The following is a 15,857-nucleotide window of genomic DNA, read 5'->3' on the forward strand; positions in this document are numbered from 1 at the left end:
ATCTCTTGACCTCGTGATCCACCCGCCTCGGCCTCCGGCTCTGCATCTTTTTAAAGTTCTTAAGAGATACTCCAATATTGAATAAGGGCATGAGACAGTATGTGAAATTAATGACAAGTGATATTTATAGAAGTGGTTTCTGGCAGTTATACAAGGACCTATCACCAATACGAAAACATTTTTTTTCCAGAAGTTTTTTTTTTTTCATTTTCTAAAATATTAAGTCCAATTTCAGTTGAAGCATGGGTTTGTTTTATATTCCCTTTGAATTTTAATAACAGTGAAAATATTGTTTACGTAAAACTATGACAACTACTGCAAATGGTGACAATGACCAGGATGGAGATTTGTCCTTGACTTTTAATTCGATTAAAATGCCAAGTTCTTGAACTCTACCCCAATTCCATTGCCATTGAGTTCTGTCAACTATAATTTCTGTATCAGGATTTTTAAAGACTGCCAGATTCTGGTTATGTCCTCAAAACAAAACTACATTTAAAATGTTAGGAGAGGATGGGGTGGTGGCTCACACTTGTAATCCCAACACTCTGAGATGCCAAGGCGAGTGGATCACCTGAGGTCAGGAGTTTGATACCAGCCTGGCCAACATGGCAAACCAATGCCCCCCTACCATCTCTACTAAAAAATACAAAAATCAGCTGGGTGTGGTGGCAGGTGCCTGTAATCTCAGCTACTCAAGAGGTTGAGGCAGAAGAATTGCTTGAACCCAGGAGGCAGAGGTTGCAGTGAATCAAGACTGCGCCACTACACTCCAGCCTGTGCACAGAGTGAGACTCTGTCTCAAAAAAAAAGGAGAGAAATGTAAAATCCCGCGAAAGCAAGTTAAAGTATTTTCACATACTTAGGCAAAATCGTGGGACAAAATAAAATGAAAATCAAAGGGAGAGATACATGGCTGTAAGGAAAGGTAACCTAATTCTCTGGAGTAAGTTCTGAGATGTTATATTCCCGCAAATATGGATAACTCAGAGTCCTAAGGAAAAAAAGGCAACAGCAAAACAACCTAGCTGAGAAAGTAAATACCAACAGATGGCACTAACGATTTCTCCTGCGGTGGCTGTGCCAGGCAGGACCTGGTTCCTTAATTTGCAGTACAGCATGGAAGTCTGTCCAGCATGGAGGTCAGACCGCTATCTTGGTTCTGAGACTTACTCGCTCTGCAACCTCGGTCAAGTTCCCTAACTTCTCTTAACCTATTTTCTCCCCTGTGACCTGTAAGATCTAATACCCACTGTTCCCACAGGTCCTTATAAGATGAGCTGAGCACTAATGTTAGCCTAGGCACGTTCATTTGGGACACAGAAGAGACTGTTTTTCTCTAACAATATGGAGAAAAATATTTACACCCCTCCTATTCCCTTTGAGGTCGTTCTCATTTCTCAGTTTCTGTATGAAGAAGCAGAGAAGGACACACAAGCCTGCCTCTGCAAAAATCCATCCCAAATTTTCCAAAATGCATTCTACAAACACTATGCCTAAGACATGAACCAGAGGAGTTTTTATGAGGAAGTAATTTTAGTAAATACTGTAAACTTAAAAATCTCCATTCCAGCAGAGATTCACAGTGTACATTATCACATTAAAAGGCTCTGAAAAATCCTAAAGTAATTTTCTATTACCTACACTTATCCTAAATTTATTTTATCTTGGAATCCCCTTCTCAAGTGATTTGACAAGAAAATTCTGAAAAACGCCGAACTGTCCTAACTAAAAACGAAATGTCCCCTAGCTGAGGTAACTTCAAACCTCAACAAACTATATACCACCTAGTTGGTAAGGGCAATGTCTACAACGTACTAAAACAAAGTGTTTCCATATAAGGTGTGTTTCTTTTTTCCCCTGAGACAGAGTTTCGCTATTACCCAGGTTGGAATGCGATCTTGGCTCACTGCAACCTCCGCCTCGCAAGTTCGATTCTCATACCTCAGCCTCCGAGTAGCTGGGATTAGATGCATGGTGCCACCATTCCCGGCTAATTTTTGTATTTTTTTTTTAGTAGAGACAGGGTTTCACCATGTTGGCCAGGCTGGTCTCAAACTCCTGGCCTCAAGTAATCTGCCTGCCTTGGCCTCCCAAAGTGCTGGGATTACAAGCCTGAATCACTAGCCATAAGGTTTTATTAAACAGTATTATGACACAATTTTCAATACAGAGGGTAGAAAAACACAAAACAAGGCCAATGGAACACTAAAGATTGAAAGAACAGTATGGGATCTTCAAACACCCTGCAGGCGAAATGTACATGCATTGTTTATTTTACATGCCTCTACTTTTATTTCTCATTAAGAAATGTATTTTCAACAAAAGTTTACTTTAATATTTAATATTGCATATCAACATATGCATTATATATGTTGGCCTAATGAATAATTTACTGCTGCTAATGATAGCTTAATTCAGAGTAAAGTATTTTAATTCTAAGAGGCTTATTTTTACAGGAAACTTTTCCTTTTTTTTTTTTTTTTTTTTTTTTTTTTTTTTTTTTTTTTTTTTTTTTTTTTTTTTACTTTTAGGTTCAGGGGTACATGTACAGGTTTGTGACATAGGCAAATTGCGTGTCACAGGGGTTTGGTGTACAGATTATTTTGTCACCCAGATAATGAACATAACATCCAAGAGGTGGTTTTGCTGATCCTCACCCTCCTCCCATCCTCTGCCCTCCAGGAGTCCTCAGTGTTAACGTTCCCTTCTTGGTGTCTACACGTTCTCAGTGTTACCTCTCACTTGTAAGTGAGAACATACAATATTTGGTTTTCTATTCCTGTGTGTGTTTGTTTGGGATAATGGCCTCCAGCTCCATCCAAGTTGCTGCAAAGGACATGATCTTATTCTTTCTTTTTTTTGAGATGGAGGCTCACTCTGTCACCCAGGCTAGACTGCAGTGGCCCGATCTTGGCTCACTGCAACCTCCGCCTCCTGAGTTTAAGCAATTCTCCTGCCTCAGCCTCCCGAGTAGCTTGGATGAAAGGCATCTGCCACCACGCCGGGCTAATTTTTATATTTTTAGCAGAGATGGGGTTTCACCATGCTGGCCGGCCTGGTCTTGAACTCCTGACCTCATTGATCCATCTGCCTTGGCCTCCCAAAGTGCTGGGATTGCAGGTGTGAGCCACCGTGCCTGGCCAATCTTGCTCTTTTTTTATGCATGCCTCTACTTATATGACTGAATGTATCTCACCATCTGAGTGCTCTCAATAACCCAGGAATTAATTTAAGTCAATTGTGGGGTGGAGGTCTCAAAACACAGAGGAATCGATCTGAATTAAATGAACTTGACAACTATAAAAAACCAGTTAATGAGGATGGGTGCTCCAAACCACAAAGCATATTCTGTTTCATCTGCTGATGCTTGAAAAAAATTCTTGCTGACATTAAAGTGTTATCACCGACAAAGGAATTTGCATCTTACATAAACAAATAAGATGTAAGAGAGAGAAAACAGAAATCCAGCGATTCACATTTAAGAAACGTCTTGCCTATGTCCCTTTCACATAGAGACAGGCCTGCTGCGTCCGTAGACCTGTCTGCATATGACTCCGTGTAAAATTCAGTACATGTACGAGAAGCCTTTCTAGTGATGCTTTTAGAGATGGGCAGACAACTTCACGAATCCTAGGAGGGATTATTCAGCCACAGCTTCTTACATAACTCATCTAATTGCCATCTGCACAGGCAGTTTTAACTGGTTTCATACTTAGCTTCTCTTTAAGTGCTTAACAGTGGGTAGAACTAAAAATTGAGTTTCTCAGGTGAAAATGAAACTAACAGATGACAAGAGCTGCCATTTCCTGATGATGTCTGAGACTGTCATCTCTCAGACACCTCCCAGCCATACCAGGCAGCTACAGACACTGGGATTAGTCACCAGGGCTATTCTGTACCAGACTATTTTTCAGTCAATGATTAAGATTTCATAATTTCCTCTACACTGGAGCCTGAATTTAATACTCTATGACCTTCGCTCTTTTCATTAATGATAACAACTTAACACTTTCCCAAATAGAATGAAAATCAGGTGCTGGACTGAAGTTTTTTAAAGGCAGGAAAATGCAAGATTTGTGATGCTATCAGAAAATCTTATCACCTGCCTCCTCGTTAATACATAATAAAGGATATCAAATACTGCAGACAACAGCACACAAATCGTGGTATAATCTAACTTTTATGCAAACACTTGACATCTGTCTCATACCTGGAGTAGAATTTCCCTTGCTTGGCTCTCTGTTCATGCTGCAGCCTCATGTTTTCTAGTTTGACTGGGCTTGGAATGAATCCGATTTCACAGCCTTCTTTGACCAAACGCCCTATCCACCAGTCATTGTTAAATTTCTAAACACAAAATCAAAAGCGTTAAAAATCAGCACACGGAAGGTCAACTCCTTGTTCTTCCACACCAACTATTTTCACTGGAGAGAAATGTGGCAGTGACAATGAACTATGCCTCAAATATTATCATTCAAGAAACGCTTCATTTCATGGGTTTTGCATGTAAGAAATGCTTTTAGTGTCCTCAGTAATCTAACAAAGGCTCTGCATTCCTTGCCTGTCCTGGTGCTGCCATAGGACCAGGCTGAATTCCGTTGCAGCAGCTGCTGTCACCATGAGTAGGAATAAACTCTCTGGGTCCAAAGAACAATAGCCCATCCTACCAAGAGACCTTTAGGAAGTGGTGTTACAGAAATCTTCCCCTTTTGTAATCAGACAATTGGAAATATGGAGAGAAAGAGATAAATATTGAAATCTCCCTTAAATATTTTGTGTCACAGGACAATTTACCTTTGTGCAAACAGTTTTATAATTACACAGTGCGATGTTCACAGGTGATTTCTCTACTTGTGCGATGTTGACAATTTGTCTCTTGCAGCTGGAATATGTATCTGAAATCTTTATGATTTGCCTTCATTTTCCTTGACTGAATAAATCTGTCCTTGAACACATCAATGAAGAATATACATTCTGTTTTTCATTTCCTTTCATGGCAGAAAGATCCCCCTTTCAGCACTAACATCAGGAAGACACCCCGTAGTAATTTAACTTTCTGTTGTAAAGTGAGATTCTAGGCACACCATCACTTCTGGTAACTTTTTCTATTGTTCTCACGTAGCCAGTATTTGACATCTCTTTTCAGAGGTTACCAAAATGGTAGGCTCTAAATTCTTTAGGCTCTTTCATTTTCAATTGAGATAGGGTCTCGCTTTGTTGCCCAGGCTGGAGTGCAGTGACATGATCCCAGCTCACTCCTGTCCTGAACTCCCAGGCTCAATCAATCAATCCACTGACCTCAGCCTCCTGAGTAGCTGGGACTACTGGTGTGTGCCGCCATGCCCAGCTAATTTTTTTCTCCCCCTTTTTTTTTTTTTGGTAGAGATAGTATTTTACCCTGTTGCCCAGGCTGGTCTCAAACTCCTGGGCTCAAGAGATTTGCCTTCCTCGGCCTCCCAAAGTGCCTGGATTACAGGCAGGAGCCATAGGACCCAGTCTTCTAGGTTCTTTTAATTGGCAGCCATCATCACCTTCTTTGCTGACACCCTTCAGTGCAGTGAAGAGTTAAATTTACACATGCTCCCTATGACATATTATCCATTAGACGGAAGGGCTCCAAGTATAATTCCTCCAGGTCCAAGAAAAACCTCAGGCTCATACACATAGAATATTCTACAGGGGAAATTTCTGGTCAGTTAACACAGTGCTTCACAAAGCAGGCATTTGGTAAATGCTGACTCCAAACAAACCTTAATTAAGGATGAATGTTTCCAATTTGCAGGTTGTGTCATTGCTTACTAAGAGGTGGAGACATTTAGCGTTTAGGAAAAGGACTTTTCGTGGTATCTCTTTGCTGCCTTATTGGCCTCAATTCTTAGCATTCTCTCATCCACTGCAGAAACTTAGCATTTAAGGAGGAAAAAGGGCATTGGTGGTTTGAATTTAGACACTGACAGCAGAGAGAAGAGTCATGATTTCTAGATATTATTAGTAAACCCTCCCCAGATGACTAGAATCCAGGCATCAGGAAAAACTGCACCTAGTCAAGGTGAAACACCAGAAGAAGTAGAAGTTAAGCAACAAAAAGAATCATCTACTCTAGCAGTTCCCAATTTCTGGGCCACAGAGCCCCGGGGAGCACTGAAGTTATTGCAAGAGGCCTGTGACTTCTTTCCACTTTAAAAGGTATATTTATATGAGTGGAGGTTGAGAGCCATTGATTTAGCATGTATGTCACACAACCGCAGTGATGTGCAATGCTACTTCACAGAAGTGGCATGTGAATAGGAAATAAGAAATGGTATGTCAAGGTGAAACATGATGCTGATAGAAAAAGAAGTTATTTTCCTTACTTCCTTAACATGCAGAAAATCTTTTGCTTCGAAGGAAATGGCCATGCCAGGCACCGGCACGTCATCTTCATGGGCTGCGCTGTAGCTGACATTTGTCCGAACCGCAAATGCAACGGGCTTTGTCTAAAGTGGAAAAAGGAAAAGGGAGAAAATTAAGAGCAAAACGACAGTGTCCCTCCTTTTCCCCCCGCAAATACAAAGATACACTGAAGAACTACTGTAACCATTGTGGGTTTCCCCTCCGAATTGGTTCTTCATCACACAACAGCTTGTTCGTATTTCCAACACGTGAAACCTCCCAGCTCTGAGCTACATAACACCCATTTCTGAACTAGAAAAAAGCCATTGTTCTCTTTGAAAGCGCTACAAGTAATGAAGGTGAAGATGAGTCACGGAAACACGTGTTTTCAGCACGGGAGCTTGCAGCAATTGTAAATGAGAAAACGCAAACATGAATAAAACGCCCAGTTCTTTGGTTTCGGTGGAGAGGACTTAGTAACTGCCTCACTACTCCAAACATCTACTTTAATTCATTGATTATTAATGACATAATTCCACAAGGTACAATCTTTTGAATGAAAAATGAACCAGGGAATATATGCTACAGCTGTAGCAACTCTTATTCATGGCTGCAGGGAATTATGAAAGCAATGACCTTTTCTTCTATCATTTCTCCTCCTTGAGTTTGTTCAACTACTAAAGATGATATTAATTAAGCTCCCTTTCCTCATTTGATGCTTTGAAATTTTACAGATAAATTGCTGGGAGTGGTGGCTCACACCTGTAATCTCAGCACTTTGTGAGGCCAAGACAACAGTATTGCTTGAGCCTGGGAGTTCAAGATCAGCCTGGGCAACGTAGCAAGACCTCTTCTCACTAAAAATCAAAACCGAACATTAACTAGCTGTGGTGGCAGGCACCTATAGTCCCAACTACTTGGGAGAGTAAGGCAAGAGGATCACTTAAGCCCAGGAGGTCTAGGCTGCAGTGAGCTGTGATCATGTGGCTGCACTCCAGCCTGGGGACAAAGCGAGTCCCTGTCTAAAAAAANAAAAAAAAAAAAAAAAAGAAAAAGCCAAACCAAACCAAAAGAATGTGTGGATAAGCATTTGTTCTCTCTTTAGCCAATACCTACTTATCCACAAGATGGAAAAACAGGTAAGCTCATAAATGGTGAAAATGGTACTGTTCTAATATTGTGTTTCTTTCCGCTTATGGGCAAGTGAATTGCTTCTATATGTTTCCTGTTTGTTTGTTTGACAGCGTCTCACCCTGTAGCCCAGGCTGGAGTTCAGTGGTACAGTCTCAGCTCACTGCAACCTCCTCTTTCTGAGTTCAAGTGATTCTTCTGCCTCAGTCTGCCGAGTAGCTGGGATTACAGGCGTAAGCCACCATGCCCAGGTAATTTTTTGTATTCTGAGTAGAGACAGGCTTTCACTGAGTTGTCCAGGCTGGGCTCGAACTCCTGACCTTAGGTGATCTAAGGGATCGCCCCAGCCTCCCAAAGTGTTGGGATTTATAGGTACGAGCCATGGTGCCTGGCCTCTTCTATATATTTCTTATATACATGATATATACAAAGTGACATAGCTTTTCATGTAATGTTCTTTTTAACCTACTCTTTTAAAAACTGAGCACGGAGCAGTTTCTCCCTACTCAGTGAGCTCTTTACCAGGACTTGCCAGAGAAGATGAGGGGGAGTTGGAGTAGACAGAACCCATGTTCATATCCAAATTTTCCAAAGTTAATTTGTTCTACCTGACTGTTGCCTGGGTGGAAGACTTGAGTTAAGAGCCCTGATGTTACTAAGATCTAGTGACAATCTGCAGCCTGGGAAAGGAGGACCAAGTTCTGGATACAGGCACAAAAGACATGAGGTGGATTTAAATATTTGGAAGCCAGTTCTTGACATCCACTACACACACATACATGGGTATATATATTTTTAAAAATTTTTTTTTTTTTTAGAAAGAGTCTCACTCTGTCACCCAAGATGCAGTGCAGTGGCACCATCTTGGCTCACAGCAAACTCTGCCTCCTGGGTCAAGCGATTCTCCTGCCTCAGCCTCCTGAGTAGCTGGGATTACAGGCGGGCAGCACCATGCCTAGCTAATTTTTGTATTTTTAGTAGAGATGGGGTTTCACCATGTTGGCCAGGCTGTTCTTGAACCTCAGGTGATCTGCCTGCCTTGGCCTCCCAAAGTGCTGGGACTACAGGCGTGAGCCACCGCACCTGGCAACATCCACCATGCATATATATATATAGCAACTCTTATTCATTGCTGCAAGGAACTGCAAATTTTTTTTCACAATTATATAGTGGATGTTGTTACATATTATTAATATATGTGTATGTGTGTGTGTGTATATGTATGTATGTGTATATATATATATATATATGTGTGTATATATATATATATATATATATATCTGTGTATTTTTTTGGGACTGAGTCTCACTGCGACACCTAGGCTGGAGTGCAATGGCATGATCCCAGCTCACTGCAACCTCTGCCTCCTGGATTCAAGGGATTCCTCTGCCCCAGCCTTCTGAGTAGCCGGGAGAGCTGGTGCCCACCACAATGCTTGGCTAATTTTTGTATTTTTAGTACAGATGGGGTTTCACCATATTGGCTAGGCTGGTCTTGAACGACATCTACTGCAATTTTTAATGATGCAAGGGGTGCTACTTCTTGTGTTGAAGTATGGGAATTAAAAATACACTTTAGAGGTACCTACAGGGGCACCACTGAAGCACAATCCTTGCTAGTATGATGTTCCCATTTTATTCTAGGAATTTTCTTAAATATGTAAAATTTTCTTCCAGAGCTACAATCATAATATATGGCATTTCATACAATGTTAAACATAAAAAAATTCTGTTTTTTTTTTAAAGGCCAGGTCCCGTGGCCCATGCCTGTAAATCCCAACACTTTGGGAGGGCATGATGGGAGCATCACTTGAGCCCAGGAGTTTGAGACCAGCCTGGGCAACAAAGTGAGACCTCATCTCTTAAACACACACACACACACACACACACACACGATATACTTTTTAAAATATATTTTTAAACTACCTTGGCCAGACGCAGTGGTTCATGCCTATAATCCCAGCATTTGGGGAACATGAGGTGGGCAGATGACCTGAGGTCAAGAGTTCAAAACCAGCCTGGCCAACATGGTGAAACCGCATTGCTACAAAAATACAAAAATTAGCTGAGCACAGTGGTGCATGCCTGTAATCCCAGCTACTTGGGAGGCTGAGACAGGAGAATCGCTTGAATCTGGGAAGCAGAGGCTGCAGTGGGCCAAGATCACTGCACCACTGTGCTCTAGCCTGGGTGACAGAGTGAGACTCCATCTCAAAAACAAACAAACAGACTAAAAGACCACCTCAACCATTCACCATTTTTTGATATTTAATGGTTCATATTATTAAACATGAGAAATATTCTGCTTTGAAAAAACTTTGTACAAAAAGCCTCTATTTAGAGTTATTTCCTTAGCGTGGAGTCCCAGATGTAGCATGTGTCAGCCATGAGTTATTAAGACTTTTTAAAATTCTGTTCCAAACTACTGACCAAATGGGCCTTGCTGTTTTATACTGTACCCAGCACTAAATAACGGTGCCCTTTTTAGTGAGATGTAATCTTAAAAATATTTTAAAGTTTTTACATTTTATTTTATTTTTTTAAGTTTTGTAGAGACAAGGTGTTGCTATGTTGCCCAGGCTGGTCTCAAACTCCTGGCCTCTCGTAAGCCTCCTGCCTCAGCCTCCCAAAAATGTAGTCATCCCAAAACTCAATTTTACCACTAGAAACACAATTTCCATGAGTAGATCCATCCATTATTCAGAAAAGTTTCTGATCACTATAGGATAGATTCAAGATTAAAAAAAAAATGCTAGCATGGTCTTTCACTTCTTTTAGGTATTTCTTTTATTTCTTAGAAGATATGGAGTTTAAGCATCGCATATATTTTTTTCATCAATGTAAGACAAATTTTTAATGCCTGACTTGACAGAAGACCCCATAGAAAATCTTACGACTTTTACCAACTTTTTATCACTTTTCCATTATCTGAGTAGCGGCAAGAGGGAACTGAAAAAGGAAAAAGAACGTTCAGTGGTGGTGGAAATTGGTGTATAATTCCCGGGACCACAGGTAGTAATTTGATGCTCTTAGATTAAGATGTTAAGTTGGAATGTGCCTCTGTTCTTGCCTCACCTCCTGTAACCAACGATGCTACTATTAGATGTGGTTTATATGGGAATTAGCTTTACAGAACCAGGAAAGAACAGCAGATACCCATTCCTCAATATCTTTACTTCAGGAACTATATTTCTAGAATTAGACTAGAAGTACAGTCAAGGGTTTCGGGGGAACAGATGTAGCCAAGATAAAAGACCCCAGGTGCTATACCAAAGAGGCCAGATGGCAGTGTCACTTCGGATTCCCTGGTTCCACTTCGGCTTGCAGTGCGTTACAACATGGAAGGTATTTTCCACATTAATTTCTTTCATATGGGTTCAAGGATAAGGGATTTTAAGTGGACCTGGATATGAATGTTTATTCTGCCATTTATTACGAGAGTGGCCTGGGCAAATTCTTTAGCCTCATTGAGCACGTTTTCACATGGCTAAAACAAGAGTAAGAGCACCATTCTTTAAGGTAACGAGATTACAGGAAATGCACAGCACCAGACTAAGGCGAGTGGTGTGTATACAGTCATCCATTGATATCTGCCATGATATTGTTTGCAGGACCTCCAAAATCTACGGATGTTCAAGTCCTTGATATAAACCAGCATACTATTTGCACATAACCTGCCCACAACCTCTGTATGCTTTATCACTAGATCACTTATGATACCTAATGCAATGTAAGTGCTATTTACAATGTAAACAGTTGAATAACTAGTTATTCAACTACATTGCTTTTTATGTCTATCATTCTTATTTTTGTAATTTTTTTTAACACTTTCCATCCACAGTTGGTTGAATCCATGAATGTGGAACCCATGGATAAGCAGGGCTGACTATATAAAGTACTTATTAGTAGACATTTGCTATATACCAAAATAAATGCTACACGTTAAGTAAATATTTCCCCACATTTTACCCCCCCATTAAGGCCCAGCACAAGTCATTTCACTGTAAACATCCTCAATACAGTGCCACATACATGACAGAAACTAACTCACCGTTAAAGTCAAGATGATTTTCTGTGATATAGATTCTTTCATATTCTCTAGAACTTGAGCAAATGGTAAGGTTTTCCCACATTTTTTTTTTTAAACAGAGCATTGCTCTGTTGCCCAGGACTGGAATGAAGTGGTGTGATCTTGGCTCAATGCAATCTTTGTTTCCTGGGTTCAAGCAATTATCCTGCCTCAGCCTCCCAAGCAGTTGGGACTACAGGTGCATGCCGCCACACCTGGCTAATTTTTGTAGTTTTAGCAGAGATGGAATTTTGCCATGTTGGCCAGGCTGGTCTCAAACTCTTGACCTCAAGTGATCTGCCTGCCTCAGCCTCCCAAAGTGCTGGGATTACAGGTGTGAGCCACCACGCCTGGCCAGGTTTTCTTACATTCACTTTGTTCTATCTTGATATGGTTTGACTTTGTGTCCCTGGTCAAACTGATGTCAAACTGTAATACCCAGTGTTGGAGGTGGGGCCTGGCAGGAGGTGATTGGATCATGCACGGGGGGGGGGGGGATTTTCCCCTTTGGTGCTGTTCTCATGATAGAATTCTCACAAGATCTGATTGTATCAATGTGCATGGCATCTCTCGCCTCCCTCTCTCTGTCTGTCTCTCTCTCTCTCTCTCTCTCTCTCGTGCCAGCACCAGCCATATATGACATGCCTGCTTTCCCTTCACCTTCCTCCATGACTGTAAGTTTCCTGAGGCCTCCCCAGAAGCCAGATGCCAAAATGATTCCTGCACAGCTTGCAGAACTGTGAGCCAGTTAAATCTCTTTTCTTGATAAATTACTCAGCCTCAGGTATTTCTTTATCACAATGCAGGAATAGACTAATATATGCCTCTTAAATTCCAATTTTTTTTGATAGTCCTCAAACTCTGAGGCTTTTTTTTCCTTAACCAACTTGAAGTTCCAAGGCACTATTCCTTAAGAAATTAATTTTTTATCCATGAAACCATTTGTTAATCAAATGGATCATGTTTTAAGTTGACATATTATTTTTGGCTCAATCTCAGAATGGTAAAGGGTCACATGGAACTCTTCACTCTTGCCAATCAGGGCTCTGGTCCTTGCTCACACTCCAAAATTCACTTTTGGTCTGGAAGCCTACCAATTTTTCTTTTTCCTCTCCCACAGCATCTCTCTGTCGCCCAGGCTGGAATGCAGGGTGTAATCGTGGGTCACTGTAGCCTCACCCTCCTAGGCTCAAATACTCCTCCGGTCTCAGCTTCCTGAATAGCTGGGACTATCGGCTCATGCCACCATGCCCAGCTAACTTTCTTTACTTTTTGGAGAGATGAGGTCTTGTTTTAATGCACAGGCTGATCTTGAACTTCTGGCCTCAACGGATCCTCCTGCCTTGGCCTCCCAAAGGGCTGAGATTATGGATGTGAGCCAGCGCACCCAGACCTACCAGATTTTTAGGATTTTCTAGCATCATGGTCCTGGGCATGGTTCAGCTCATCCCTAGTTCAATCCTACATGATCCATCATAAAAACTGATGAATATAACTGATTCTTGGATATAAATGTTTTGAGGCCAGTGGGCCACTTATTTTTTCTTCTTCCAGTAAAGGAAAGTTTCAAGAAGCAAGAACAAACAGAAGCCAAGAAATCCTGGCGTTCCAGAGGTTTCACGAAAACACCAGAACAATGGGGACTGTGATAAGAGACTGGCACAGTGCTCTGGGACATGCTAGGACCAAGAGGTTCTCTAGCTCTTGAGGGAAGCAAAGCTAGTCCATATTCCAAGGCCAAATGTAACGTGGTCTGCTCTAGCTAATAGTTTCTCCTTCATGCTGTCCTTTTCCTGCCACGCTCTAACTCTAGGGCCTCCCTGGTTTATCTGAAAGGCTTGGTCACAGCTGAAGGGTAAGGTGGGGAAGAAAAGCAGAAGGCACAGATATAGAAATAGCCTACAGCCCCATGTAGGATCCTGCAGAAAAAGCTTCAGGGATGGCTACGGCGGAATTGTCTTAAAATCCACATTTAGATTTAGATTCACCCTGCTCTACAGAATCATCATCAGGATGCTGCATTGGTTGGGAGACAATATGGTCCTTCATTGTACTTTCTACTTTCACTCAGCCTCTATTAACATCCTAAGGACTTTATTGCCACGCAGTGTCAGAGCTACAGTCCACTTTTGCAGATTCTACCTGGATTCCTGGCCAACTTTTTTTGTGGCTATGGAGGGTCAGGCCCATGGGGTGACGTCACACTTTTCTACCAGTGTTTGCTTCTCCCTGTTCCAAGCTGACATAAAAAGGAATTGATTCCTTTTCCAGTTTCTGGTACTTTCTACATGGTATATGAGCATGTGCTATACAGCATGAGGGTGACCGGTCAGTCATCCATGCATTGTGGCCCCGTTTTTGGGATAAAGAATTAAAAGTTTGCTGCATATTGGTTTGTGGACTAAACCTGAAAAGATTCTCAAAATTGATCTGTAAGTACCAATTTGTAGAAGAGTGTCATCTCTTTATCTGGACAACAATGTTAAAATACTTTAAAAACACCAAGGCTGGTCTGGTGTGGGGGCTCACATCTATAACCTGAGTCAGGTGGATTGCTTGAGCCCAGGAGTTTGAGACCAGCCGGGGGAACATAGTCTTCACCAAAAAATACAAAGCTTTGTCTTTACCAAAAAAATATAAACATTAGCCAGGCATGGTGGCATGCGCCTGTAGTCCCTGCTACTCAAGGGTGCAGTGAACTATGATCATGCCACTGCACTCTAGCCTGGGCAACAGACAGAGACCCTGTATCAAAAAATAAAAACAAAAACATCAAGGCCATGTCTTGTTTAACACTGTATCTTCAGTATGTTTTCAATGAATGCTTATTGAGAAGCGAATGCATAAATGTTAAGAGGTGTTTGGAAATTCTTATTCTCTTCTTCCACATCTTTCTTTACCTTGTACATGACAGGACTTACTATAAAATGATGAAAGCTACCACTATGGGAATGTCTGTCAAGGGATAAGCAGTGTGCTGTATATTATACATAGATTGCTACACTTTATTTAATCCCAGCTACAACTGTTTGATTCCAAGGTGAGGAAACTGAGGCTCAGAAGAGTTCTCCCAGCCATTCACTGTGGCACATGCCCGTAGCCTCAGCTATTCAGGAGGCTGAGGCAATAGGATGGCTTGAGTTCAGGAGTTTGAATCTAGCCTGGGCAATATTGCAAGACCCTTTCTCTGGGGAAAAAAAAAAAGTAAAGTTTTAAGACAACATTTGTGTAAGATTTTTTTTTTCTGAGACGGAGTTTTGCTCTTGTTGCTCAGGCTGGAGTGCAATGGCGCAGTCTCAGTTCACTGCAACCTCTGCCTCCCAGGTTCAAGCAATTCTCCTGCCTCAACCCTTGAGAAGGTGGGATTACAGGCACCTACGACCACGCCCAGCTAACTTTTTTGTATATTTAGTAGAGACAGGGTTTTATCATGTTGGCCAGGCTGGTCTCAAATTCCTGACCTCAGGAGATCCATCTGCCTTGGCCTCCCAGAGTGCTGAGATTACAGGCTTGAGCCACTATGTCCAGCCAAGATTTTCTTAAAAAAATGTTATCCCAGGCCATAAACCTTAGAGGTGGTGTTAAAATCTATTTCTCACCAAAGCCTGAATTTTTCCTATAGCACTAGACTGCTTTTCATTTAAAGGGGTACGTAGATGGCAATTCAATAGCATTTAGGTGTTTATGTGAAATTGTGAAGACATGAAAGTTATAATTTACAAAATGCTAAAAACTGGTTGGTATAAAGTTAAAAAAAAAATTAGTCCCAAGTCTGCCTTGTTGTGTGACACTCACATGTGAGCACTTTCACATGTTAGCACACTGGGTGTACTGTAACCTCTTCCTTTTAAGTTCAAAGATGCACTTAAAATAATGTGACGCCCAGTAAATAAATGGCAATGTCAAATCAGGATTATTTGTTTATTTAGATCTACTATTTCTCTCTTCACATCTCTTTTTCACCATCTATAAAGTTTTATTTCATGAATGGCTGGATGCAGTGGCTCATGCCTGTCCAGCACTTTGGGAGGCTGAGGCGAGCGGATCACCTGAGGTCAGGAGTTTGAGACCAGCCAAGGAAACATGGTGAAAACCCATCTCTATTAAAAATACAATTTGCATGGCTTTTGGCTCCTTCTTATAGAACTAGGGTCTCTGTGGCCTTTCAGTGTTCCCTGTACAGGGTTCTTGGTGTGGAACTTCATAAACTATGAAGCCATGTATGTCCTCATATCTCAATTCACTTTGCATGAAATAGAGCCTTTTTTTTTTTTTTTTTTTTT

General features: G+C 41.3%; 1 protein-coding gene and 1 long non-coding RNA gene across 11 annotated transcripts in view; one reads left to right on the forward strand and one right to left on the reverse strand.

Moving 5' to 3' along the window:
• Positions 1–15,857, reverse strand: part of CACNB2 (calcium voltage-gated channel auxiliary subunit beta 2) — a 391,501-nt gene that overhangs the window by 38,212 nt on the left and 337,432 nt on the right. For all 10 annotated transcript variants that reach the window (XM_017529759.2, XM_017529753.2, XM_017529751.2 and 7 more), the window contains 2 exons: positions 6,357–6,479; positions 4,214–4,350 (listed from right to left, as the gene is read on the reverse strand). In XM_017529759.2, coding sequence (XP_017385248.1) covers positions 4,214–4,350; positions 6,357–6,479 — 260 coding nt within the window. The remainder of the gene's footprint in view (positions 1–4,213; positions 4,351–6,356; positions 6,480–15,857) is intronic.
• On the forward strand, positions 5,201–12,818 carry LOC108305215. Its single transcript, XR_001825615.2, has 3 exons — positions 5,201–5,239; positions 9,874–9,875; positions 12,725–12,818. It is a non-coding gene; the product is annotated as an uncharacterized LOC108305215 (long non-coding RNA).

Source organism: Cebus imitator, unplaced genomic scaffold, assembly GCF_001604975.1.
Source record: "Cebus imitator isolate Cc_AM_T3 unplaced genomic scaffold, Cebus_imitator-1.0 Scaffold61, whole genome shotgun sequence".
Lineage (NCBI taxonomy): Eukaryota > Metazoa > Chordata > Mammalia > Primates > Cebidae > Cebus > Cebus imitator.